Source organism: Kwoniella mangroviensis, chromosome 2, assembly GCF_000507465.2.
Source record: "Kwoniella mangroviensis CBS 8507 chromosome 2, whole genome shotgun sequence".
Lineage (NCBI taxonomy): Eukaryota > Fungi > Basidiomycota > Tremellomycetes > Tremellales > Cryptococcaceae > Kwoniella > Kwoniella mangrovensis.
In genome coordinates this window covers 1871336-1896619 of record NC_088828.1, presented here as the reverse complement: position 1 = coordinate 1896619, position 25284 = coordinate 1871336, and the positions used below count along the sequence as shown (strand labels likewise).

At 44.9% G+C, this 25284-nt stretch overlaps 9 protein-coding genes across 9 annotated transcripts; 5 read left to right on the top strand and 4 right to left on the bottom strand.

The window, feature by feature from the left end:
• Positions 1-327: 327 nt before the first annotated feature.
• Positions 328-1875, top strand: I203_107563 (uncharacterized protein; the record flags this gene model as incomplete). Its single annotated transcript, XM_019145639.1, has 1 exon — positions 328-1875. One exon carries the CDS (start codon positions 328-330, stop codon positions 1873-1875), a length of 1548 nt encoding a protein of 515 aa, XP_019005458.1.
• A 777-nt stretch (positions 1876-2652) lies between these two features.
• I203_107562 (uncharacterized protein) lies at positions 2653-9678 on the bottom strand (the record flags this gene model as incomplete). Its single annotated transcript, XM_019145638.1, has 13 exons — positions 2653-3574; positions 3631-3686; positions 3742-3776; positions 3833-3925; positions 4013-4154; positions 4285-4758; positions 4819-4903; positions 4968-5122; positions 5195-7096; positions 7152-8942; positions 9026-9149; positions 9216-9533; positions 9593-9678. The coding sequence occupies 13 exons, from the start codon at positions 9676-9678 to the stop codon at positions 2653-2655; spliced, it is 6183 nt and encodes a 2060-aa protein (XP_019005457.1).
• Positions 9679-10510: 832 nt separating this feature from the next.
• On the top strand, positions 10511-11882 carry I203_107561 (uncharacterized protein; the record flags this gene model as incomplete). Its single annotated transcript, XM_019145637.2, has 6 exons — positions 10511-10513; positions 10603-10610; positions 10696-10817; positions 11276-11333; positions 11403-11483; positions 11546-11882. 6 exons carry the CDS (start codon positions 10511-10513, stop codon positions 11880-11882), a joined length of 609 nt encoding a protein of 202 aa, XP_019005456.2.
• A 330-nt stretch (positions 11883-12212) lies between these two features.
• I203_107560 (uncharacterized protein) lies at positions 12213-15064 on the top strand (the record flags this gene model as incomplete). The annotated part of the gene is made up of 18 exons (XM_065518219.1): positions 12213-12243; positions 12325-12429; positions 12520-12554; positions 12630-12665; positions 12810-12899; positions 13006-13109; positions 13220-13395; positions 13490-13601; positions 13674-13788; positions 13854-13915; positions 13983-14057; positions 14124-14184; positions 14261-14495; positions 14586-14621; positions 14675-14752; positions 14816-14840; positions 14927-14989; positions 15049-15064. 18 exons carry the CDS (start codon positions 12213-12215, stop codon positions 15062-15064), a joined length of 1455 nt encoding a protein of 484 aa, XP_065372949.1.
• Positions 15065-16063: 999 nt separating this feature from the next.
• On the top strand, positions 16064-16183 carry I203_107559 (uncharacterized protein; the record flags this gene model as incomplete). The annotated part of the gene is made up of 1 exon (XM_065518218.1): positions 16064-16183. The coding sequence occupies one exon, from the start codon at positions 16064-16066 to the stop codon at positions 16181-16183; it is 120 nt and encodes a 39-aa protein (XP_065372948.1).
• Positions 16184-16644: 461 nt separating this feature from the next.
• Positions 16645-18532, bottom strand: I203_107558 (uncharacterized protein; the record flags this gene model as incomplete). Its single annotated transcript, XM_065518217.1, has 5 exons — positions 16645-16754; positions 16810-17144; positions 17188-17255; positions 17316-18459; positions 18507-18532. 5 exons carry the CDS (start codon positions 18530-18532, stop codon positions 16645-16647), a joined length of 1683 nt encoding a protein of 560 aa, XP_065372947.1.
• A 105-nt stretch (positions 18533-18637) lies between these two features.
• Positions 18638-19196, bottom strand: I203_107557 (uncharacterized protein; the record flags this gene model as incomplete). The annotated part of the gene is made up of 2 exons (XM_065518216.1): positions 18638-19029; positions 19094-19196. 2 exons carry the CDS (start codon positions 19194-19196, stop codon positions 18638-18640), a joined length of 495 nt encoding a protein of 164 aa, XP_065372946.1.
• A 365-nt stretch (positions 19197-19561) lies between these two features.
• Positions 19562-21026, top strand: I203_107556 (uncharacterized protein; the record flags this gene model as incomplete). The annotated part of the gene is made up of 5 exons (XM_065518215.1): positions 19562-19773; positions 19907-20447; positions 20492-20867; positions 20940-20957; positions 21019-21026. The coding sequence occupies 5 exons, from the start codon at positions 19562-19564 to the stop codon at positions 21024-21026; spliced, it is 1155 nt and encodes a 384-aa protein (XP_065372945.1).
• Positions 21027-21137: 111 nt separating this feature from the next.
• Positions 21138-24342, bottom strand: I203_107555 (uncharacterized protein; the record flags this gene model as incomplete). Its single annotated transcript, XM_065518214.1, has 13 exons — positions 21138-21745; positions 21801-22932; positions 22983-23055; positions 23109-23225; positions 23279-23289; positions 23361-23366; positions 23421-23475; positions 23533-23604; positions 23664-23721; positions 23769-23898; positions 23950-24006; positions 24054-24177; positions 24221-24342. The coding sequence occupies 13 exons, from the start codon at positions 24340-24342 to the stop codon at positions 21138-21140; spliced, it is 2565 nt and encodes an 854-aa protein (XP_065372944.1).
• Between the last annotated feature and the right edge of the window lie 942 nt (positions 24343-25284).

Genomic DNA, 25284 nt, shown 5'->3' with positions numbered 1-25284 from the left:
AAGTTGAATACGGTTTGATGGTTGGGGTTTTGCACCCTCACAAGTCAACGTGGTGCATCGGTGCATCTTAAAACGTATACTGCATGCGGATTATTCGAGAGCGAGGAAGGATACAATAGTTAGGTCTCGGGAATTTTACCGAGTAAATTACTGATGTTCGTAACTTAGTTTACCTATCGTTCACCACTGGACGTATCGACGTAAATAACAATCGTCTTCGTATTTCTCGGATTACCCTATCTCAGAATCTTTAATCTACCTCAACTCCTGGTCCACTCTTGTCCTCTTTACATCCAGATCATCCTAATTGGACATAAGATCGGAGGAATGTCAATCGACATCAATTGGTCACTCCTCAATTCGTCCGATTCAACCCAAGATAAAGATCAAGGTGTAGGTCCATCTACATCCACATCCACATCCACTTTCAACAATTCTTTTTCCTCCACCAACCTCGATGATCCCGGCATTCCAGATACGGATGTAGAAGATGCCCTATCATCCTCATTGATCCAGCTGCTCAACGAACAACTATCGACATCCAAACGACCTTCATTTATAGGTCCTATAACCGTCACGTCATTTTCGTTTGGTGATCTAGGTCCTGAATTGGAGATCAAGGATATCCGAGATGTCTGGCGAGTGTTTGACCAAGGTGATGAAGAGGGTGATGAACTTTTGGCTGAACAGGAGAAAGAAGAGAGATTGAGGATGTTGGAAAAAGAGGAAAGGGAGAGGATGGAAAGGAGAGGTGTGATTAGTGGATTGGAGGATGAGAGGTATGAGTATGTCAATCTGGATAATTACGTTGATCAGGAAGATATACCAAATAAGAGGGATATAAGAGTTGGGAGTAGGAATAGAGATAGAAATAGGAGTTATGGGCATGGCCATGGCCATGGGTATTCTCAATCGTATAGTAAATCTCACTCTCAGTACGCTGGGACAACACCTATACCAAGATCGATATCCAATACACATACTCTGTCAATAGCAGATCATCAATCCACCACTCAATCTCATTCTGGTAAATCCTATATCCCATTCCCATTCGATCCAAACTCGTCTACGTTAAATCACCATCACCAACATCCGAATCAAATTGGTATTACACCTTCTACATCTTCAGTATCAATGTCAATGTTCTCGCCTGGATTGGGTCGACGTCCAGCATCTATAGCTGGTAGCATAAGTGGTCATCGACCTCCATCTGTAGTTGGGATCGGGATCGGTGTAACATCCTTATTACCTCCTGCATCAGCTATTCATTCGATACATCCACATCAAGATCAAATCCCGCCACCTCCTCCAGCACCATTAACTCGCGATCATTCCTATTCACTTCCACCCTCTCCACCAGCTTTACCACCCAAAGGACTCCCCGCACCATCTTCATCCAATAACGTACCCTCTGCTCAGATCCACTTTAACCTCAAACACAAATCCAACCTCAATCTCGTTCTCCTAACTTCCCTACAAGTAAATTACCCATCAAATCTATTCATGTCGCTCCCTCTAAAGATATCTATAACGGGATTCACATTGCAAAGCGATCTCGTTGTTGCTTATTCAAGTGAGAAAAATAGATTACACCTTACTGTCTTACCTCCGCAAGATGATCAGAATCCTAATAATACCAATCAAGACTATGGATATGGATATGGGTATGGGTATAACAAACGGAATAGCATGTATAGTAATCAGAGTATAGGAGAGAAGATCATACCTTCTTTACAGATCGAATCGGAGATAGGACATTCCGATGCCCACGTCTTAAGGAATGTAGGCAAAGTGGAGAAGTTCATCGTGGATGTTATTAGGAAGACGGTGGTGGATGAATTGGTCTTTCCAAATTTTCATACGATAGCTTTGTAAAAAAGAAGGGAAACGGAGATTAGAGTCATATACTGTGTTTCGAATCATGCTGCGAGATTGATTTGATCCAACTTGTGTTTGTATCTTTCAAGGAGATCTCACTTCGACTGCCTCATCAATTTGTCAGATTTCACGTTTCATTGTTCATTGGTGATTGTGATTGATGAAACGACCAACCAACAATCATCAACGACATTGGGTTCAATATCCAATATTCGACAAATCTAGGATCCAGGATCTAATGAAGATGTGGAAACAGACGAAGAACAGGTATCGGATTTTGACAATCAGTTGGTCCAGTGACGAGCAGAGATCAGTGAGATGACGAGAAGCAACCGATCATACCCTGCACCAACTAATAACCTGGATACTTCATATGTACGTAACTGACAAGCTGTGTTTCATATATTATATATCATCCAGCCCATCATAATACGATGCATCATATCACCTACATCAGAGACATATTCACAACAAGAGAAAAGAATGAAATGAATGGAATGGTTGTATGCAATTTTATATGTTGATTCAGCACGAGCCAATATGTTAAGTAGCCTATCAACAGATGGATCAAGATTGAAATGGTATGTATATCCAAGAAGCAAAAAGAGGGAAGAAGTAAATTGTCCTTTGTCATAAACCAATGATGATCTTCATTGTCATTTTATTGTATCTCATCGTACTATCATTCATTGATTATTCTGATGTATGAAAAGCAACCTCATCAGCATTTCCATTCCCAATGACAACTGTCAACCGTATATCTCAATCCCAATCTCAACCAAACTCACCAGCTAAAACCTGTTCGATGATCCTATTAATACTATCTTTCCTCCCACCCAACCCAACTCCGAACTCCTCTTCCAACTTCTTCCTAACCACTTTCTTCGTCAGAGTATCCAAATCGCTCTCGGCGCATATCCTTCGGATGGAAACTTCCAATTGAGCCTCGGTAATCCCTTCTGGACCTAGTGACAGACCTATATTGTTATCATTTGACGCAGAAGGCGGTATACCGGCATCGCCCAAGAAATTCGATACAGGTCTTGAACCAGGTTGCGATAATCGTGATCTCTGTTGATATTGCGTTGTATTACCATAAGGAGATTGATATTGATGTTGTTGGGAAGGTGGCGGTGGGTTGAATGAGGAATATGATGATATCCTGTGATCTAATCCTATCATATTCCCATTCCCACCTTGCATCCCCATTCCCATAGGTGGCATTCCTCCCATAGCCATTCCCATACCCATTTGAGAATTATTACCATGTAAAGAGTAACTTGAAGTCCTGTGATCCAACATTGGTTGTTGTCCAGCAACCCCGTAGAAAGAACCGGCATATAAACTCCGTTGATCTACATTCATAGGTTGTCCATAAAGGCTTTTATTATCTCCAAAGACCGATCGATTATCCCCTCCTCCTAGAGGTAGATGACTATTGGAGTTCATAGGAGATCCCATGAGATCTCGATTCTGATAAGGTAATTGCGGTACACCCATGCCAACACCGTTGTATATCGATCCACCTCTCGATTGTCCTCTGAGATCACCATAAGATCCAGATGGTGATAAGACACGGGATCTGGCATCATAATTGTCGTAACCGTAAGCCGAACCCGGTCGAGAATCGTATTCACCCTTGTTGGGAGGCATGTAGGATCCAGAATGCACAGATTCTTGATCCCATAATTCGTTTCTGTAGAAAGACAATGTCAGTCGACTAATGGGCTAAATGCTCAAAATGCAACTCACTCGTAATCGTTCCAGCTCTTGAGAGGTATAGATCGAGGATCGAATTTACCTTCGTCCTGTGATATGTATCATCAGCACTTTCTATGGATATTTATGGTGTTGTTAACTTACATGTATGACAATCTTCTTACCATGCTCACCAACCACTGTAGTGGGAGATCAGCAAGTGTGCCTCTCTCTGCTATTTTACTCAGTCACTCACCCAATCGAGTAGAACCCCAACTGAAATCGTCCATCTTCCAGAACGAATACAGAGGGAGGAAGAATGAGAAGTAAGGAATAGCAGCGATGTAGACTGGATGGCAACGAAAAGGAGGGTCAGCGTATGTCATTCGAGGTATAAGGAATCTAATGATATATCACAACAAGAAGTGTTACTTACAGACCATCCAAGCTACCATGTCCCATCTCAACCTAAACACGAAAATCAAAGCTTGCAGACCGTATATCGCAGCTAACATGATGATACTGAGCGTCGGTATCGATTTACCTTCTCTAACAATGAGATAGATGAGATATCCGATCTATTGGGGAAGCAAGTGATCAGCATCTATTCCCGACTATTTCCATTCATCTCTGAATTGAGAGGCAGAAGCAAGCCAGAAGTATACAACGATGAGGAGCAAAGACAAGGAAGCACAGAATACCACTCACATAAGCTACGGTGACTGGAGCGATAATAGTTGACAACAAATCGATGAACACCACGAATCTCATTGAGAAACAGCAGAATCCACATAATTGATCTAAGAAAACCAATTCCGCAAGATTGTGCACAGTCGAATTGATCCATCTTCTTCTTTGGGATAACAGGACGTTGGCAGAATCAGGAGCGACCGTCTGAGCGTAAGCGTCTCGGACGAATTTAGTCTTGTAATCGTTAAAGTGTTTCAAAACCAATGTGGTAAGATATCGATCTTCACCGAGATGTAGAAGATTCTTTAAGTGTAGCGTGTCAACTCGATTTTCTGAATAATCCTGGATTATGCCGTTCGATATGAATAGTGGTTTATGGGTGTCAGGTGAACGGAGACGGTACATCGAGAAACAACCTGGCAGACAGGTGATGGATCCAAATAGAGATTCAAAGGCTTTAGCCAGATGATGCGAGATGAAGTATTCGTACACCTAGCAACGTCAACGGTTGTCAGCTTTGCATTCAAAATGACATCGAAAAGCTTAACTCACCTGCATCATCGTCACGATAGATTGTTTCGCATTCGCGATTGAAGTTTCGCCGCAAACACCAATGATCTTCTTATCGTGCATCATCCTGTAATATTTCTGACATCAGTTTTCTATAATTTGGCTAGAGCGGAGGACCAATCGGTACTCACGCAGAAACAAGTCTATTCAAAGACATCACATCGACCGTAGTATCCGCATCGACCATAAACAGGTACTCGTAGAAACTTGGGTTCACACCTATGACATTCTTGATCTGATGGTACATTTCCAATTCGAGGGGGTTCATCGGAGCGTTGAAGTGGACCTATTTCACCATATCAATTATCAGCCATTCCCCTCCTTCACATTCAGCAGAAAACAAAGAAACCAAACCCACCTTGTTCAAGAAATGCATTACTATCATTTGTGAATCTCTCTTACCTCTATTACCAGGTTTAGGTCTCTCCGTTGGTTTACCAACTTTTACGACTACCAGATACGGCACGACGTGTCCCGCACATTCATATAAACCAGCATAGACTTTACCCATCTTATGTTGTTTTGAACCTTCACCTAAAGATTGGAAACTTAACGGTTCAGGATCATTATTCTGATCGACTCCAAGGATATCTAAGACGATCGCGGGTGTGGGCTTGTCATTACCGTATCCTTTGATATTTCCATCACAGATAATCATTAAAAGCTTCCTTTTATCATCGTATTTCAACCTGACCAACGAATCGATCGTACGTCTTAGGGATTCTTCTCCTTCGGTATAACATGGGACTTGACAAATAACGAATTTATCGTGATTCTCAGGTGCACGGCTCGAACCGAAATGCAATGCAGCCAAGAACTTGAATCCGATGATCGAAACCATGACGATAGATAAGGCCAGGAGAATGTATGTGGAAAATTGACATTGGGGCGAATCTCTCGAATCAACTTTGCCAATGATGAATAAATTCCTTAAGCACACTTTCTGCTTGTTGACTAGGTCTTGTCCAGCTGTCGAAGCCAAATTATCTAATAATGCTGTAATGTCTTTACCGGCATTATAAGTGAACAGTTCGACCACTTGATCAGCCATGAATCGACGAGACGCTTGATCATCCGCAGTGAGCTCCACACCGTTTGGAGCTTTGAGACCACCTCCATTCTGCTGGATATACGTCGTCATCTCGTAAACTAAACCATCGTAGATCGCTACGGCTCTTCCGGAATTGGCCATCTTCTTGATATCTTTCTTCGTATAACCCATGAATCCTACTCGGAATCGATGTCGCATCATGATCATCATCTCGGCGTACCAATCAGGTCGAGAGTCGTTGGTGTAAGCTCGGAAATCGTGGTATTGCATGAAGACATCGGTGGTGTTGGTACTGTCGAGAGTGACATAAGGGCTGATAGGAGTGTTTACACCGTCACATAAAGCGCTGACCTGAACGGGAAATAAGCTTGAAGCGTCAAGACCACCATATTGCATGAGACTTTTCGTAGGTACCACTGAGACAGCCGTAAGATGTGTTGGAGCGAATTGCGTCAGATCGAAGACTTCACCTCGGATAGCTGTAAAAACATTATTGGGGTCGTTCTTGGAGCTATGACTTGATAATTCGCTGAGAGTGTAGACATGTTGAGTAGGACAGATGAGAGGACCAAGAGCAGCGATCACGAATATTGTGCAGGCGCATATGAACCAGATGATCATGTTGATAGCTAATTTCTCTCTCCAAGCTTGACGAATATCTTGACGTTTCATACCACCAATCTTGTTGAGCATGAATCCAGGAATCCAGAAGGTCAGGAAAGTACAGAGCCATACCCATCTTCTCCTCGCTATGGATTCCTTGTACTCTTCGGTGGTCTCACCCTCCTGAGGCTCGACATCCAAGACATCCTTTTCATCTTTATGATCGAAATCACGGAACATGTTTCTCGAAGGAGCATAGGTTTCCGTACCGATGTTGGAGGCAGAGTCTGCAAACTGACTGGTTACTTGACTGGGAGCAAAACCACGAATATCGTCAAAATCATCCGGTGAGTCCTGTCGAAGAGGTTGAGCATGGTCGACCAATGGCAGATCCACAGTAGACTCGTTTTGAAGGTAAGGATCGGAGTAGCCAAGAGCGGGAGAGGCGGATGGTGAGACATCGCGATGGTAAGGCGAGAAGGGATCCCCTTTGCGCTCTTTCTCATCGAGATACTCCATGTCCTCTCTTCGGTGTCGCTGTTCATCCTTCTCTTCTGCTCGTAAACGATCTTCAAATCGATGGAAGACAGCATGGGAAAGGAACACCTACGTTGGCATCAGTGTGAGCTCGATCCTATATAATTAGTGCACTGTTGCTCACTCGATTAGCCCCTATAGCCATCTGATTATCGTTCAGACCCAGCACCCTCTTCAGATCCTGCAGCCTATCAACATCTGAAGGACCCTTTAATATTCCTCTAACCTCAAATTCCTCTGCGTATCTATCACAAGCTTCAAAATGGGTCATCCTGACCTCGTAAGACGTCTGAAGTCTTTGAGCCATTTCCGTCAATCCTAAAGACCTGATCTGACTCTTCATACTTCTAATTTCCACCTGGGATGGCAACTGACTATCATTTGGTCTCAAACAAAAGATCAACCAAGGTTGAGCTTGGTCGAATGTCTGTAACAATGTATCTAACGCAGACCAATGTTGACCTGCTATACAGTATAGCGACTTTCCAGCATTACCCCCATCATTTCCTCCACCAACTTCATCATCTTCTCCTTCCTCATCTTCTTCTTCAGTGACAGCTTTCAATGCTCTACCTTTCCTTCTACGTGTGGAGGGCGCTCGCATTGGCCGAACGGGTTGCTGTACAGCTACAATCTCGTCATCATTCCTTGGATGAGCTTGAGTGGCAATAGATTTGGAGGAGAATAGGGATTTGATAAATGGGTTGTTTGAACCTTGATGTTCAGAAACAGCTTGAGATCCGGTAGTATTGCCACGAAGTAATCTTAAGATATCCGCTGAGGTTTCATTCGCATTTCTTTCCAGGAAGTTCTCGGTAGAGTACGTGACAGGACCGTCATAATGGTTGATTGTGAACGTAGCACCACCACTTCTACTCTGAGTGGCGAGTGAGAAAGAAGCATGACCTGTATACCTTTTTCCCATGGCTTCCAGGAACTGACCTTCAGTTCGCTTTTTCCTCGCTTGATCATCCATAATATTGACTAGACCACCTTTGTTATCCGATAACATCTTGACGCACTCTGAATTATCGAAATATGGTATCCTAGTGACTGTAAGTTTCTCCTTACTAGCTTCTTCCAAGGTAGATTCGTGAATTTTATGTAATACCCAGTTCTGTACCTTCTCGTTGGCGAAATTGAAACAGAATTGATCTAATGAGTTGGACATTGCGACGGGTCCATGGTTATTCTGCATACCTGGTAGATCCAATAAAGCGACGAAAGATCCGAAAGAGTCTTTACATAGTTTCTGATTGATATGTTCGTTCAACCAGGAGAATAATAGTGAATATAAGGTTCTTGCTAATTCATCTCTGACTGATTCAGCTTGTTCGGGGTTTAGGAATGTCGTATATACCTCTTTTCTCATGAGGACAGTCTTGAATGAGAACAATTCACCAAGAGCTTCTTGAGATACACCCAGGAATTCAGATACGGTCGATAGTGTCTCATAATTCGTGACGATTGCACCTTCATGTTGGTTTCCACCAATTTCAAACTGGAGATTACCGATATGCAAAATCGTAGCTAGCAGCTGGCACACTTGAGCTACTAATCGATTCGATAATCCAACAATCTTGAAGGCTTGTTTAAGCTGTTCGAACCTTTGTCGGTCATCCGTGCCAGTTCTTCTAACCCGACTTTGCAGGTATCGATAAGATGACGTATTTTCTAATTTCAAGAACGAATTCTCTTCTCCGTGGACACCACTGACCAAGTAGTAGAACACATGAAAGTTCCTTTCACCGCTTGAAGGAGTCTGAGATACTCTGGATCTTTCGAAATAGTATTCAATCGTCTTGAGACCTTCTAATCTACCTCGGTCGTTGAACTGCAGTTCTGTATAATTACCAAATCGAGAGGCATTATCGTTGGTGAGGGTGTGGGCATTACCGAAGGATTCGAGGATGAACTACGAGAAATAGACTAGTTAGTGTCGATGCGATGTGGATGTGTTTGCTTGATGAATTATGATGCAAGGATACCGATACGTACCTCCGCATTGGCAACTTGACTTCCAACCTTGGAACCTTTCTTCCCTGGTGCAGCTACACTAACTTCTGATATGGCTTTGATTGCTAACCTCCTCATTTCCGTCTTACCAGAACCAACAGATCCGCTATAATTACGGAGGAAAAGTCAGTCACGCAGATACTGAATCTCAAGCCTGAACGTTGTTACCTACTTCAAAACCACGATCTGATCCTGCCTTGTCCTCCTCATGTTATAGTAAGCGTTCAAAGCCAATTGGAAAATATGCGGACCTAATCTGTCTTTCTTCGTGGTCGAATCTGCATCTCTGGAAGTTTCATCGTCCACTCGGATCCTATAATACTCTGCTACGTAATCTTGCAGCGATGCATCTCCGTTGACTGGTAGATAGGAGTGTGGATTGACTGAGATCAAATTGGAAGGTGATAATGATGTGTAAGGTTGGGAAATGAGAAATCGTTCTCGTAGTGTAGCTAGGACTGTATCTTCTGCCAAGGTCGCTCCCAGAGTACTACAGCATGGCATTCTGGATGAACAACGATCAGAGACGAGGGAAGAGATCTTACTCACCAGATATCGGTTACCCCCTCAAATCTCGATGACCCTCCTCGACCTTGTGAAGGTTCTACTCGGCCTCCATTGCCCGATACGGACATTTTGACTGACTAGCTCTTTATCTCTGGATTTTCGGTGAGGAGTATGAGAGGATAGATGTGTTTTTTGACCCGGTGAATGGTATGATTGAGAATGAAAGAGCGTGAGAAGAGTATGTATGTAAAACCTAGAAGAGAAAAGTATAGAATACAGCTGGTGATGATGAAAGGAATGGAAGAGGAAATGCAGCAAACATACCAAATGCAAACAGATGTCGAAACTGAGATTGGAAGGGAGGGACTGAAATTGAAACTGAATGGACAAAGGTTGTGTGAGTATACACAGTGTATGTATGTATGCAGATGGTCAAACGGGGGCTGTGCGGCGGGCTTGTGTGCATTCGTAATGACTTTCTGCTACTTTCTAATACTCCCCTTTCCCGCTTCATTAGTCAGTCTCTGTTTAACTTTCGCTCTCAGCATTGTACATTCACATCGGAAGAACATGCATCGTATGCATAAGAATCTGTCTTCAAGTACCACTCGATTGAGAGTTTGGACATGGATGTGAATGATTTCTTTTTCTTCACGTTCCAGATCTTTGTTCTTCTTGCAATCTGAAACGAACAACCTCCACTCTTCGACGTCAGTGTATTTACGTAAATTTACACGTGTACCTCTCGTCCACGTTTCATGTGCTTCATAGGAGAAGTGCCAAAGAGGTAAATCCCGGTATAACCCCGTTGAGCCTCCCCCTGGACGGAGATGAGTCATATCTCCTTATCCTTCTCCCTCTTCCTGTACATCGGAGTGTGTTTTTCCATCAACTTCTAACTCTTCTTGACGTCCAAAGTATCACCTCAATCATCAAAAGTGCTTATAAGATCACGTCAAAATGGTAAGTCCGGTTTCTTAATCGCACGGGACCTACAGGCAACGGGAAGGAACCTCTTGCTGATTCAATTTTCCTTTCTTACCATCTTGCAGAACCGAACGTCAGTATCTCCCTTCCGTCCCTACCTATCTACCCATTCATCAAGCACATGTTGACTGACAGCCAACTCATACGGCCACTGATAGTGTGCTTTACGTATCTGGATTCGCATCCAATCTCAGAGCTAGAGATTTAGCATATGAATTTGAGAGATATGGCAGATTGATCAGATGTGATATCCCAGCATTGAAGACTCCTACTTCGTCTCGTAAGTCCCATTTTACTATTAGTGCTCAGATCGATTTCATCCATGCTTTCTCCCCCTCGAACTATCTTGAAGTGGAGTGATCTAAGGGAGGAGCCATATCTCATTATTTATATTACCCCTTCAAAGACATCTAATGAATATGGCGATACGAATGCCGAAAGAAACTTTCGTTCTGCGCGTTCCCGAGTCATTCGTTCGTTCGTTCTCCTTCACCTTCAAACCTCGTCGTTACTTGGCGATTCGACCGACCAATCTCTCGTTTCGCATATTCTCCCTCTTGTGCTTCCTTTCTCGTGGACATCACGACTGGAGAACTTGATCATACCGTTCTTTGACTTTTTACGATTCTCGAGCCTTTCGAGCAAGCTATCTTGGTCAATTTCCTAACCGCTCGTCACAAACGATGCTCTTCCGACCGATCAAGGTATCAAGTAGCTCACACTCACTTCTACATTTAGCTTTTGCTTTTGTTGAGTTCAGACGAGAAGATGATGCTGAGGATGCCTATTATGACATGTGAGTCGTAAATCCCATTGGTTCATCACGGAACAGTGCCAAGGCTGATGATTTGGTTGACGGCTATAGGCATGGCAGATCCATTGATGGTAGAAAGATAACCGTTCAATGGGCCAAGAGACCCCCAAGCTCACAATGGAGACATGATGGGTTGGTTTTTTTCTTCTTTTCTTTGAATGGAGGTTTTAAGCTGATAAATCCAGTACGAGCAGGCCCGGCGATAGTCGAGATCGACGAAGATCTCCTCCACCCAGGCGAAGATCCCCTAGTCCACCACCAAGGAGAAGATCCCCATCACCTAGAGAATCCAGACGAGGAGGCGATCGCGATGATGATGATGATCGAGTCAAGGAAAGGGATTATGCTGGGTCCAAGAGAGGAAGATCAGCTTCTCCCGAGAGAACCGGTAGAGATAGAAGTGCTTCTCCCGTCAATAAACGAAGAGAATCAAGAGATGATGATAGAAGTAGAAGTCGAAATGGTGGCGAGTCATTGTCACCTGTTAAAAGATCGGATAGGGATGATGAGAGGGAAAGAAGAGATGATTAATTCGGTTAGGAAAACAAAAATGGTATCTTTGTATATGGATGAGTCCGATTCTAACAATATGAGATCAATATTTGTCATATGCTATTCAACACAATCTTTTTCAACACAATCTTTTTCATACTATGGTTATCTACGATGTTGAGATGCAGCTGCACGTATATATGACTATACATTGATACGTGGTGGATGTTGAGAGTGGATGGATGGGTGCAATCGGAGACTCCACAGAGAGTAGAGTGACGCGCCAGCGACAAGATCTATTTCGACCATCATCCAACTTTTTGTTTCCATTTCCTCCTCCTCCTCTATTTGTCTTTCTTATTCATTCCAATGACAGCCGAACGATCACACAAGATGAGAGGTGAGCTCGATTCCCCATGTAATCAGCTGATACATCCAGCTTGTCGCATGGTCAGCTGATATATCTCACAACCGTGATTAGTCAACATCAAACACTCAGGTAAAACGCATCCCGTCGAAGTCGATCCTTCGAAATCGGTCAGTGTATTTAAGGATGCTATCTATCAGGTGACTGGTGTACCATCAGGTAAGTTCTTATCACCTGTCTCAGCATGTGGTCTATGACTCATGGTAGAAGGCGAAGTAAGGCTGATCATGGTTGGTGGACGGATGGTAGATCGAATGAAAGTGATGATCAAGGGTGTGTTGAAAGTATGTCCAGCTTCTCGTGACACTGTCGCTGGCGACGAAGTAGCTGATGACTTGAATGGTGGATCGGGATGACAGGATGATGCGGATCTGTCGAAATTGGGATTAAAGCCAGTAAGCTTATCGGAATCGTTGATCTTGGTGGTACAAATGAACTCAAGCTGACAATGATAAATGAAACATCTTAGGATCAAAGCATAACTGTAGGTCTCCTCTTCATTCCCCCTCGAGACTCAAGTGCTGATGGTGAAATTTCAGGTGATCGGTACATCAGGCCCACTACCCTCTGCACCTACGCAACAAATAACTTTCTTGGAGGATATGGATCAGGATGCAGTTGCTCTAGCTGTAAGTATCGTCGCTTCCTCTTCTCTCGATACATGCGTGCGTGTACGAGAGGCGTGGTCATTCTTTGTACCATCACTCTGTTAATTATCTTTCTCTATATACATAGGAAGGAAACCCGCCGGGTTTGGTCAACTTAGGTCAAACGTGCTATCTGAACTCTACTCTGCAAGCTTTAAAGACCATTCCTCAGTTGAACGTAGCTCTAGATGGGTGAGTGTTTTCTTCTTATACCTTACCACTCTCATTTGCATGCACCCTAAAACATTTATCGTATGATATCCTGCTGCCTATACAGCGCTGATACATACATTATACTATAGCTTCTCGTCATCCTCCTCATCACCTGAATCAAAAGTCACCAACTCCCTCAAAAATCTGTTCAGCGGATTGAACCAGACTGCCGATCCTGTACCTCCCTTCTCTGTCTTGAGCAATCTGAGACTGATGGCTCCTCAGTTCGCGGAGACTGATAATGCTGGAAGATATTCGCAGCAAGGTGAGTGATATACCAATATCTGCGTTGCAACGTGATGAACTATCCCTCACATGGAGTGTCACATCGCTGATAATGTCCAATCTGCCCATTACAGACGCCGACGAAGCTTGGACCCAACTCCTCTCAGCACTGAAGTTGAGCTTAGGCTCATCAAGTGGAACGGATGGTCCCATTGACAAGATGATGGGTCTCGAACTCACTTCGAAGTAAGTGAAGAATAGCTGCTCTAAGGGGATGTTCTCGTACATTGGCTGATCCCACATCTGCGGTTATATCAGATTACAATGTGCCGAAGCACCTGAAGAACCTGCTACAACAAGTAAAGAGAGACAATTGAAATTACAGTGTAATATATCTATCAATACGAACTTTTTAGTTTCCGGTATACTCGATGTAAGTTGGGAATACACCTCGAATATGAAACGAGGTCATGTTGCTGATACGATGACGATGTATAGAGCTTGAATCAGCAGATTGAGAAGACCAGTTCTTCGCTAGGCAGGATGGCTGTTTACAATTCGTGAGTTACTAATTCACCCATGTTGTAATGACGATGGGAGCGATTTCAATACCTGACACGACCTCAGCGAATCTCGTTTATCTCGATTACCTCAGAATTTAGTTGTTCACATGGTGCGGTTCTACTGGAGAAGGGATATCCAGTGGGTTTATGGATTCTCGTTTCTGATGGAAAACACTCGACTGACTCATCTTAAACGCATAATTAGGAAAAAAGCCAAGATTATGAGAAAGGTCAAATATCCGTTACAGCTTGATACTCTCGATCTTGTGAGTCCTATAACCTTCCCGACAGCTACATTTATATCCCCCACTCAAAGTTATTAAACGATAGTTGTATACATAGGCAACTGAAGAAGTGCGATCGCAAATCCAACCTGTCAACTCCGCTGTCAAACAGATCCTGAAAGAAAGGGATGATAGAGCAAAGATCATCAAACGAAATGCTGGTAAAGCGACTAGTGACGATGCGACTAAAGAAGTTGATATCCGACGTGAAGAAAGGAAGAAGATAGAAGATCTGGTTAAAGAAAAGGGTATCGACGGGGAAACGAACGTCTCGGGAATGTACGAATTATATGGTGGGTGGTTTCTCTCTTTTCTCTAATCATCTACCGTCCACCTGTATCGATCCTGTGAAGGATATGATGGATGCTGACGAATTGTTATAGCCATGGTTACTCATAAAGGAGCATCGGCAGATTCAGGTAAGCTCAACGTACGCCTACACGTCGAATTGAGCTGATAACGGAGAGAATAGGTCATTATATCGGTTGGACAAGGAAAGAAAGTGAAGTACCTGTAGCATCAAGCGAAGAAGAATGGTACAAGTTTGATGGTGAGTTGGGTCCAAGTGGACACGAAGCAGGGGGCTGATATGAGATCTTCTATCTGTTGGTAGATGACAAAGTATCAGTAGTTACAGCGTAAGTCTACGTCGACTCTACGTCTAAGCCGCCGTGTAATTGATAGATTGAGCGACTGATTGACTGGCTGACTGACTTTCGTACAGTGACAAAATCTTGAGTATGGACGGAGGTGGTGAAGATTCGGTAGCTTACATCTTGCTTTACCGGTACGTCTTCCTTCCTATATTGTTTTATCTAATCCGGCCGAGCTGACCATTGCCTGCAGAGCTGTTAACATTTAATCGGCCGATTGTTTCCAGAAAACAATAGAAACTGGAGAACACTTTGGTGTGAATGATCGAGATGGCTGAGATGAGGAACGATGAGATTTCTATTGTAGATGAAACGAGGTGTTATTACTTCTTTTTGTTCATAACAACGTGTGTGAAAATCGATCATATGCATTTACCGGTAGACATACAGTACTCCTCGGTCATCCGTCATTCGTATGCATGCATGCATCGTCAATAAGGAACAATAGGGATGGTAAGATGATGAACAATGGTTCCATTGTTTCAAGTTGTTCAATTCCGATCCGGTACCTTGGAAGAGTGGAGGTCGATCAGGAACAAAGACCGAAGTGAGATAGATTTCTTATTGTTCTCTCATTCCGTCTATCCAACAATTCTATTGTTCTATTTACATCCGTCTATCCCATTCCCATACGTTGATACGTTGGGGTCAAAAGAACAATAGAGAATGAACTATAGATATTGGTACTACATACTTGAAACGGATCTAGAACTTACCATACATTTCGCACTAGTGGCGTTCATCTGTTACTGTGACTGATTAAAACTTCCGGGTGCCTCTTTTCTTTCTCGGTCAGTTTTTTCATCATCTATTGTTCTTATTGATGAATCCTGAAGAGACAATAAGCTTTACTACTATGAGCGGTCACCCCGTTTCGAATCTTTCCCGCCAAGTATGACAAATAGCTATTGTTCAAATCTCTCGGCAAGGAGAACAATAGATCCCTTCGTACTCCTCGGCATCACCATATCCATTTGGATCAATCCGATCCTTTATTGTTCTCATCCCCACTACGACAAACTCAACGTCAACGATGATATGTCCAAAAGGTCAAGAAAAGGTATAAATACCCTTCTGTCCGACCTCGAATTCCAATCTTTCTTTCTTTCTTCAACCAACAAATCACAACAACTTCCAAACCAAACCTTCCAAACTCCCAAACCCAAACCCAAACCCAAACCCAAACCAAACCAAATCAAACCTTTACAATGGACGCTTTCACCGCTATCTTCAACAACTTCGCTGCTTCCGCCGCTCAAACCTCCGAGGCTCCTCGAGACAGCGAGAACCACCCCGGCGGTGCTATTGGTATGTGTGTCATTGCTTAAATGGCTACATCGATGGTAAGTGCCAGCTTCCAACTAGATCATCCGCATTTGATCGCAACTGATCAACTTGTTCAATTGTAGATCTCACGAGTCCACTGGAGAGGATAGGAGCTGATTGCCATCGGATTGTCGGGAAAGTCATACATATATATAGTTTCAATGCAAGTCTATCTTGTCCACATCAAAGGCTCATGCGGCTTGCAATGTCGCTTGCAATGTCATTGCCTGACAGCAACAGATAGAAATGCTAGTGGTCGGGGAGATACAGATTGAGCCTGACTTGAGCATCTTGAAATGCAAGTCGCTCCAGCGATCGAAAGCAGTCTCAGGTTTGAGATGGACATATACTGATTTGAGCAGTTGCTATATTTGCATGCGTAGCTTCTCATCGCTTCTTTGCCTGATGGGAGGGACGATTCGACTTCTCTTTACGCTGCATAATGAAGGCAATGATAAGCATCTTATGCCATTTGATATCGCTTGGCACACACCTTTAATTTCTGTTCCCGCTGCTGTCGGATGGCTCGAGCGGAAAGAAGACCGGTACCGCCATGCGGAACAGTCTTCGCACCTTATGGATATGTAATCAGCTAGCAGCATTCGATGCGTTGTGTTCTGCTTCTTACCTGGAATATCGACCACAGTTCTACCCCGTATCTTATCGACCTGCCCTTGATTGTTACTATTTTGCAGATCAGATGAGGATGTCGTACGCTTTTTGGATTTCCAGATATTGTATCGGCCCGTGCTATAAGTTGCAGGAAGAAGAGCTCCGCTTTCCGACCGTATCATCTTCTTGTTATCGGCACCAACCGTAGTTTTGACGAATTTACGTTTCTTGCGATCCCAGCTGAGCTGACTGGCTTTTTGGGCCCTGGCGTTTGACCCTTCATCGGCAGTCATGTCCAAGGTTGTAGCAGATAGAGCTTCAGGAAGTGACACACCACTTTGCAAGGAGTAACTGGAGTATTCGTGAGCATTCTCTTCTCATCATTTGTACTTACCCTCTTTCTGAAGCAGCGCCACTTTGCGAGTGATCCATGAAAAAATGAGGATCACGAAAAGATTTGGCCTGTGAGTTCAATCACTCAGTCTATCGAAATGTAAGGCACAAGAAGCGAAACATGCTTACCATAGACATATCTTCCTTGTCATCGCTTGATCGTGATTTGTCGTCAACAGCGCTCATATCCTCTGCTGCAATTTTCTTGCGGCTATTGACAAGCTTGCGACGTTTTTGCATAAGAATCGAATTGTCTGTCTCACCTCGCCTGCCAAGCTCAAGAACTGTCTCATTTGGAGCATAAGCAGCAATAGAGGCGACAAGACGGTTTCTAGCGGCAATAGTGGATAAATTTCTGGAGTCCACAAGGCTGGGATCGATGGGCAGTGTGAATGTTGAGCCGCTGAAGAGATGGCCTAACGATTTGGCTTTACGATATGAGCCGGCAGAAGCTTTGCCACGCGATCGCTCGAACATAGCTTGACCTTTGCGCATGACTTCACGTTGATCTTGAAGATGAGGAGCGACTTCGTCGAGGCCGGATAGTATATACTCTATATTTTCGCTGATGCTGTCTTGGGGAAATGCCTTGAGCATGTCTGCATCGTTGCCCATTCTTGAGGAGCCTAAAAACGTCTGCAAGTCGTACAAATACGGCCAGTCGTCTCGAGTGACCAGAGACCAGGCAGTGCCTTTCCTTCCTGCTCTCGCCGTTCTACCGACACGATGAACGAAAACTCTTGGACCGGGTGGAAAATCGTAATTGATGACGTGATCCATGATAGGGATATCCAGACCTCGGGCGGCAACATCGGTGACTACCAAGACGTCGGTAAACCGTTTTCGAAACTGATGTAGTTGCTGTTGTCGGGCGATCTGGTCCAAAGAGCTATAGATATGTGACGTGCGGTAACCAGCAGCCTTGAGTAGTTCTGAGACATAATCGACGTGATGTTTTGTCGACACAAAGACGATAGCTTGGGGCTGATTATCCTCCTTGTCGCTACCACTGCCGATCTTGATTGCATCGCGAAGGGTGACCAGTAGGCCAGCGTCTTTCTCCGTCGGCTTGACTGATAAGAATCGTAAGTCGAGATCTGGACTGACCTTGTGCTCTGTGTCCAGTCGGATCAGCAAAGGATTGACAAGTCCAGCTTTCGCGAATTCGGCTACTGTTGACGGAAGCGTCGCGGAGAAGAGTAAATTCTGACGAGTTGAGGGTAGACGACTCAAAATCTCTCGTAGCTGGACGTCAAATCCCATTTCGAATAATCTGCTCGTTCATCAGTCGCCATGTCAGACACAGTGCGCTGGACTTACCGATCTGCTTCATCATAGATCACCATTTGAAGATGACGTAGATCGCACTGCATTTCAACCAGGAGATGCAGAAATCGACCTGGAGTGGCGATCACTCTGATGGATCAGCAAGTGCCTGCAAAATTGATGACTTACATGTCGGGGCTTTGTGACATCTTCTCAAATTGACCTTCCATACTTTCACCTCCCATGATGAGAGCCCACCTGAGGTTCTCGGTTTCCTTCCCCTTTCCTTTAGTCATGCCTCTCGCCAGATCTTTGCCCACAGTCAAGATTTGCATTGCTAATTCTCTGCTCGGACACATGATCAAAGCTCGAGGGTTGGTGGATGGTGAATGCGTTGATCCAATACGTTCCAGCAGAGGAATCAAATATCCCAATGTCTTGCCGGATCCTGTACGAGCCATGGCGAGGATGTCTCTGGGCGGTGTTGACAAGGCTCCTGGTATGCTCGCACGTTGGATCGGAGTAGGGTTTTTGAACTTGCGGAGCAGTAACGAGCGTATCATATCAGGGCCAACATCTAGTTTTTTGATCAGCTTTTACGGCAATAGGTGAGTGCAATCTTGGGGCTTATTGCGACTTACTGAGAGCTTGCCATTGCGACCCTGGACCTTTAGGCTTGTTAGATTGAACTGAATCGCTCCCCGATTGATCTGCCCAAGATGGTATGTTGCTTGATTCATCCATGTCGGATTGATATGTTGGGGGGTATCTGACGGTTCTTGTACAATGACGATATCCTGTATATGACTTGGGAAGATGAAGTGACGATAGATGTATGTGCATATGATGTTTTTGTCTAATCTCTGCCCAACTTTTATTTTCAAGATTCAACAACGCCTAGACGTTGAAAAGTCACGTGATCTTGGAGGAAAGATAATTACATAATCAACCGATTTCCATCGTCAGTGATCCAATTTCCAAATTTATAATCCAACATGGTGCATATCTCTTCATATCTTCTCTTCATATCTTCATATCAGTCTATTCATTCTCACACACATCAATATCCATTTCCCAACCATTATCGGATACATTAATATTCACACACCATGTTCACCTGTATCTCTTGCAGGGTCGCGTTCGAGACAGCTGCCGAGCAGCGATCTCACTTCTCCACCGATTGGCACCGATATAACATGAAACGTCGAGTGGCCAATTTACCGCCTGTAGCTGCTGAATCTTTCAACGAAAAGGTATTGGAAAGGAGGGAGCAAAACGCAGTAAGAACAGATCCAAGGAGTCTGTCTTGTGCCTCTTGCAGGTGAGTGACCATCCGCTCAGTACGGAAGCTGATCATACAGTAAAAACTTCTCATCCGAAAACGCCTTTCGATCTCATGTCCAATCCAAGAAGCATCGTGACAGGGAAGCTCAGCAGTCTATATCGCATGCTAGCTCCGCTCCTCACTCAGACCATCATACTCCTCAGAACTCTTATAATGCCCCGTCAACCGACGTCGGGCACGCACCTTCAGATTCGGAGAGCGAGGAGGAAGAGGATGGTGATTTCTCCGCTCGAATAGCCAAAGCTCGTAGGCGAATTCAACCCACCGACTGTCTCTTCTGCCCATCCAATCACAACTCGGTCGACGACAACACAAGACATATGGCCAAGTCCCACAGCTTTTTCATCCCAGATCAAGACATCCTCTTGGACCTTCCTGGTCTCTTATCATATCTAGGTGAAAAAGTAGCAGTTGGAAACCTCTGTCTGTACTGTCCAAACGGTGGTCGCGAATTCGGAAGTTTAGAAGCCGTAAGGAAACATATGGTGGATAAAGCTCATTGCAAATTGGCATACGAGACGGAGGAGGACAGGGCAGAGCTGGCAGACTACTACGACTTCGCAGGATCGGACGAGACGGCAGATTCGGACTGGGAAGATCTGGAGGATAACATGTCAGACGTGTCTCAAGAAAATCCAATGCCAGACCAGGTGAGTTACTCTGCGTAGGAATCTTCAGCTGACTGGTGATTCAGATCAAGCAACAACGTCAGATATCGCTTGCTCCTGACGGGCTGTCACTTGTGTTGCCGTCTGGTCGTACTTTGGGTCATCGTTCGTTGAAAATCTACTATTCTCAGCGACTCCGACCAGTCCTTCAGCACGATACTTCCACCTCAGCAATCAGTGCAGCAAAGGTTGCTCTTGTTCGGCAGCGATTGGCAGATCCATCGCTCGCATTGGTCCCAGTCGCCGGTGGTCACGGTGCTTTCGGTCGTGGTCAAGAGCTGATGAAAGCTCGGAATGCGGGTGAAGCTAAGTGGGCCAAACGTCAAGGCCGATCTTTCAAGGATCAAAGGCTCAAAGAGCAATTCAAAACTAAAGTGGGTTATGTACACAACAATCAAAAACGTAAGTAACTTGTCCTGGGGCCACACACCAAATCAATCGCCTTTTGCTGACAACTTCATAATGGCAATTCAGATTTCAGAGACCCTTTATGTGAGCCTTCTGCTATCATACAGTGCGATAACTCATTACTGACGATGGACCTGGTTTTTAGTACAATAATCGTTATCGACTGCTTTCTTTCTCGCAACCCATCAAGTGTATTATACATGCGGTAGCATTATCCAGTATCCATGAATATGTATATCAAAGTCCTGTCCATTCCATCTGCTCTCAATCCTTTGATGGTTCACCTGGTTGCACGCCCTGAAAGCGTGTCGAAAGCGTTGGGAGCACTTCGTCTGAGATCATGTCACTCAAGCCATAAGACTGAGTATCGGAATTGGTGGCGTTCTCCGATGTTGCGAACGAGGCAAAGGGATGGATTTCCTTTGAAGCGTCTGGCAGCGGATCTTGACTGGCATGATCCATGGAATATCCATCATAGCCTGGTGTTCGACCCAAGAAAGCTGACGGGTCGAGGGAGGTTGCTCGGGTGTAAGGATGAGAACCAGGATGTACAGTAGTAGAAGAGATATAAGGGTGGTATCGCGAAGCGCCGAGATATGATGAAGACGGCTGGAGAGAGACGTGTGGTTCTGTCAAGGATGTTCGGCCAGATGGGGGTAGATTGGGTGTCATGGAACGGTGACGCTTGGTAGAGAAAGCATTTTCGGCGACACTCCTGAACATAGGTGGGACTGGATTTCCCAGTGAAGACCAATCTGGTCGAACTGACGGAGTACGACCGGCATGCACGGTGCCGATCGTGTTGCCTCCGATATCTTCAGTTCCAGCAAATGACGGCGGTAACATTGGTAATCGAGCTGGGCTAAAATGACCTGAGGACAGCGGAGAAAGTCAGAATTGATACTAATGCAAAGAACTAGGGCTTACCTTGCAAAGCCGAGGTGTTTTCTCCATAAGCCAAGCTGTATATATGATCTGAATTGATTATCGAAGAATTCGTGGACGTGGGATGACCTCTACTCTCTCTGGCAGCCATCGCATCCACCTCCGCCTCTAACATTATGGCTATGTCATCTTCTGTACTTTCCGAAGCCTCCGTCTTCATTCTTTCTCCCCGATCTGCTTTCTCGTGTGTTTTGATGTGCTGTGTGAGGTTATCGCTTCGACTGAACCTCTTGGCACATCGAGTGCATTCATAAGGTCTCTCTTGAGTGTGAGTTCGAACATGCCGCTTCAAGTGTTCAAGTCGTTTGAACAACCGTCCGCAAGAGAGGAGAGGACAGCTGAATCCTTTCGATGGTACACTGCTCGCACTGAGTGCGCCCTGGGCGGAAGAACCGAGAGGATGATGATGGGCTGGGTGACCAGTAGAAGCGAAATTCGTGTATGACGAAGATGGTGCCATTCGATCACTGGGAGTGACTTGAAGGACATTCGTGGACCATGAGCTTGGATGTGCTCTCGAAGGTGGAATGGTGTTAGAGAGAGGTAAGAGGCTCCCAGTCAACGAAGCTGGGCCTAATTGTCTAGAGTGAGCGGGGCTGGCGCCATCAAAATGAACGGGCGAGCCTCGAATATCGGCATATATAGGTGGTGGTATGTAATTTGAAGTCGACACAGGAGCCTCGTCCCCGGCAATTGAAAAGGAGTATTCAGATCTGTGCAACCGATCGCTGTCTGATCCGCTCTCGTCGTCTCCAGTGTCATAATTTGTGGTGGCCGTACCAGCACGTTGTTGTCGATGCTTTTTCTCTCGAGAGGACTTCCTTCGCCCCTGCTTGTATGCGGGGCTACCTTTTAGTAAAGAGCGAGAGAAAAGAACAGTGTTCGCGTTGGATTGACTGTCAAGCAGTTCTTTATCGGGACCGGACGTAAGTCGATCGCAATGGGCATGATTCAACTCGGTAGAGGAAGACGCGGTTTGAGCTTCCTTGGTGTTGATTACAGAGGTGTTCGGGGAAGAATCCTCCGTTTCTGGCAAGAAAGCTGATTTCTCGAGGGCATGATCTTGACAGCTGTTTGTAGCAGCGGTGGATGCTGGATCTATACTCCGAGAATTCTGCTCAAAAGGTATTAGCTTCTGTTATTACTGGTGGTTTCGATGCTTACCGGGTTGACAGATTCTTCGAGTCCAGGTTGTTTGCCTGCGAATTGTTCGAACAAACTTCGCTTGGGATCGTAACTGCACAAACAACTATCAGTATTTGACAACACTTGTTTATATGTTTGACTGACCGGAAACTCCTGGCTGGTTCACCGACAACCACCGTTGTGGGTTCCAAGCCCATCTTCTCCCTCTTCAGATCTCTCTCTAGTGCGTCCAAAAACAGGCGATCGTGTGGAACGGAGAACCTACGTGACAAACGTTCAGTACAGCTGAGGGACAAGTATCATTCCATACGCACCAATAAAACACCTGACGACCGCACATTTGGCGACGATGTCACAATGAGCCATCTCACACTGATGAGGTTGCCACTGACTTACCTTTTGCTACAGACGGATACTATCAGTCGCTATCCATGTGATATCTGATCTAGTACTCACTTTCTTCTGCGTACGTATACAGCCATTCCGGAACAATAGATCTAAAAAAGGAGATCTGGGTTCTAATCAGCTACGGTTGAAGGCGGGCGATGAAAGCAGGCTCCAGTCATACTTTGGTTCTTCCAAGCATGCATCAGTCCCGGGCTTGAGGTTTCGAAGATCGGAGAAGACACCCTCCTCGAACCTATCGGGGGAGAAGTCAGTGAAGACTGACGAGTCCAGTAATCTCATCGTGACACGCACTTCTTCATATTCCTTACGGGTCTAGAAAAGGCCTCAAAACGAAATACAAGAGCTCGTACTAGACCGGGTCAGCAGCTGAAGCACATCAGAATGGATTTGTCATACCTATATCTGTACCTGTGATGTGATACAGGCCATTCCAGAAGACGCAAGCGACATGTTCGCCATTGGGTAATAAGAATCTATTCAGGTTGGGGTGGGGCGAGGCAAGTGATCCGGAATGGAAAGGTGAAGTCTACATGCGTTTTAGTGAGAGAATGATTGGAGTCATTATAGAGACACTTACAGTCTTCACTGAGCTGTCATCGCCTCCCATCCATCTTGTTGGTGCCGTAGCCAGGAACTGCGTACGAGGTCAACTTGGCAGCGTGTAAGATAGAGCGCACTTACGAATTGAAGGCGACTAAGATGTTTGACTAGATGACTTTCGCGTTCCGTAAGAGCTCGAGGAACAGCGTTGGTGGGAGGAGGTAGGGGAGTCGTAGGTGTCATGCCTGCTACCGGAGGCGTAGGTCTGGATGAAGGTCAGCATGCAGAGCTGCAATTATCATACTCACGATGGACTAGGTCCACTTCTCCAGCTGGGTGTTCCGCCGGCGGCACTGTAAGCTCCAGATGGCAAGCCGACACCGAGATTTGCGGTAGAGACACGAGGTTGAGGCTTGACTTTACTTTCCATTTTGGAAACAGTTCCGCTTGCAATGTTCTGACAAGTCGAGAGAATAGGTTCGAATTGACAAGTCCCAAAACATCATGATCAGTCCAAAGCATTGTCGCACATGTGAAAGCACGAATGCGACGTACTCACAATGGTCATCCTTTGTCTCAATTTCTAGAAGGTATGAAAGGAGGTTTTTGACTATATGTTGATGTATATTGGTCAAACCACGAGGGATGGTAAAACGTTTCACGATGGCAACGAGTTTTACGATAGCGTTTAAGTCAATTTGTGCAACATTGCTTTAGAATGCTGAAACAGGTTCTTCATCGTTTCATCAGAACTTGCAAACCTCCACCTGTGAACCTGGAAGCTCAAAACGGCAATTTCCCAAACATGTGCCTGGTGTACCCCCTGGGTACACAAAATTTCAGCTGAACAAAAGAACCGCCACAGAAAATTGACGTCTATTGTTCATCTAGAGGAATTAGATCTTTATTGTTCTGCCACGTGCTTTGATTTGTCTTCTTATTGTTCTTTCCGAGGATTTATCTCTTTGGCTCGGGCTGGAAGAGGTGCATATTTATACATATATACGAGAAACGATGACTTGACAAGCATGACTCGCACTCTTCAATCCTCTTTAATTCATTATTTTCGCCAAACTCATACATCAAATGCACGACGCCAGTATCATATTCTTCGCCGGCCTTTGTGCTTTTCTGGTCATTTCACCTCTTCCCCTTCAATGGCGAGCTCGAAATTCCGGTACTCTCCTACTGATCACGTGGCTGTTTGTCGGTAATATACTGTCATTCGTCGACGGACTCATTTGGTGGGATAGTATAGAGAATGTGGCACCGATTTGGTGTGATATCTGTGAGTCATTTCAGTCGTTCACCGAGAGGTGTCGCTAATAGTATGTGCCTCCGAAGCTACCAAGCTCTCAGTTGGACTGACGGT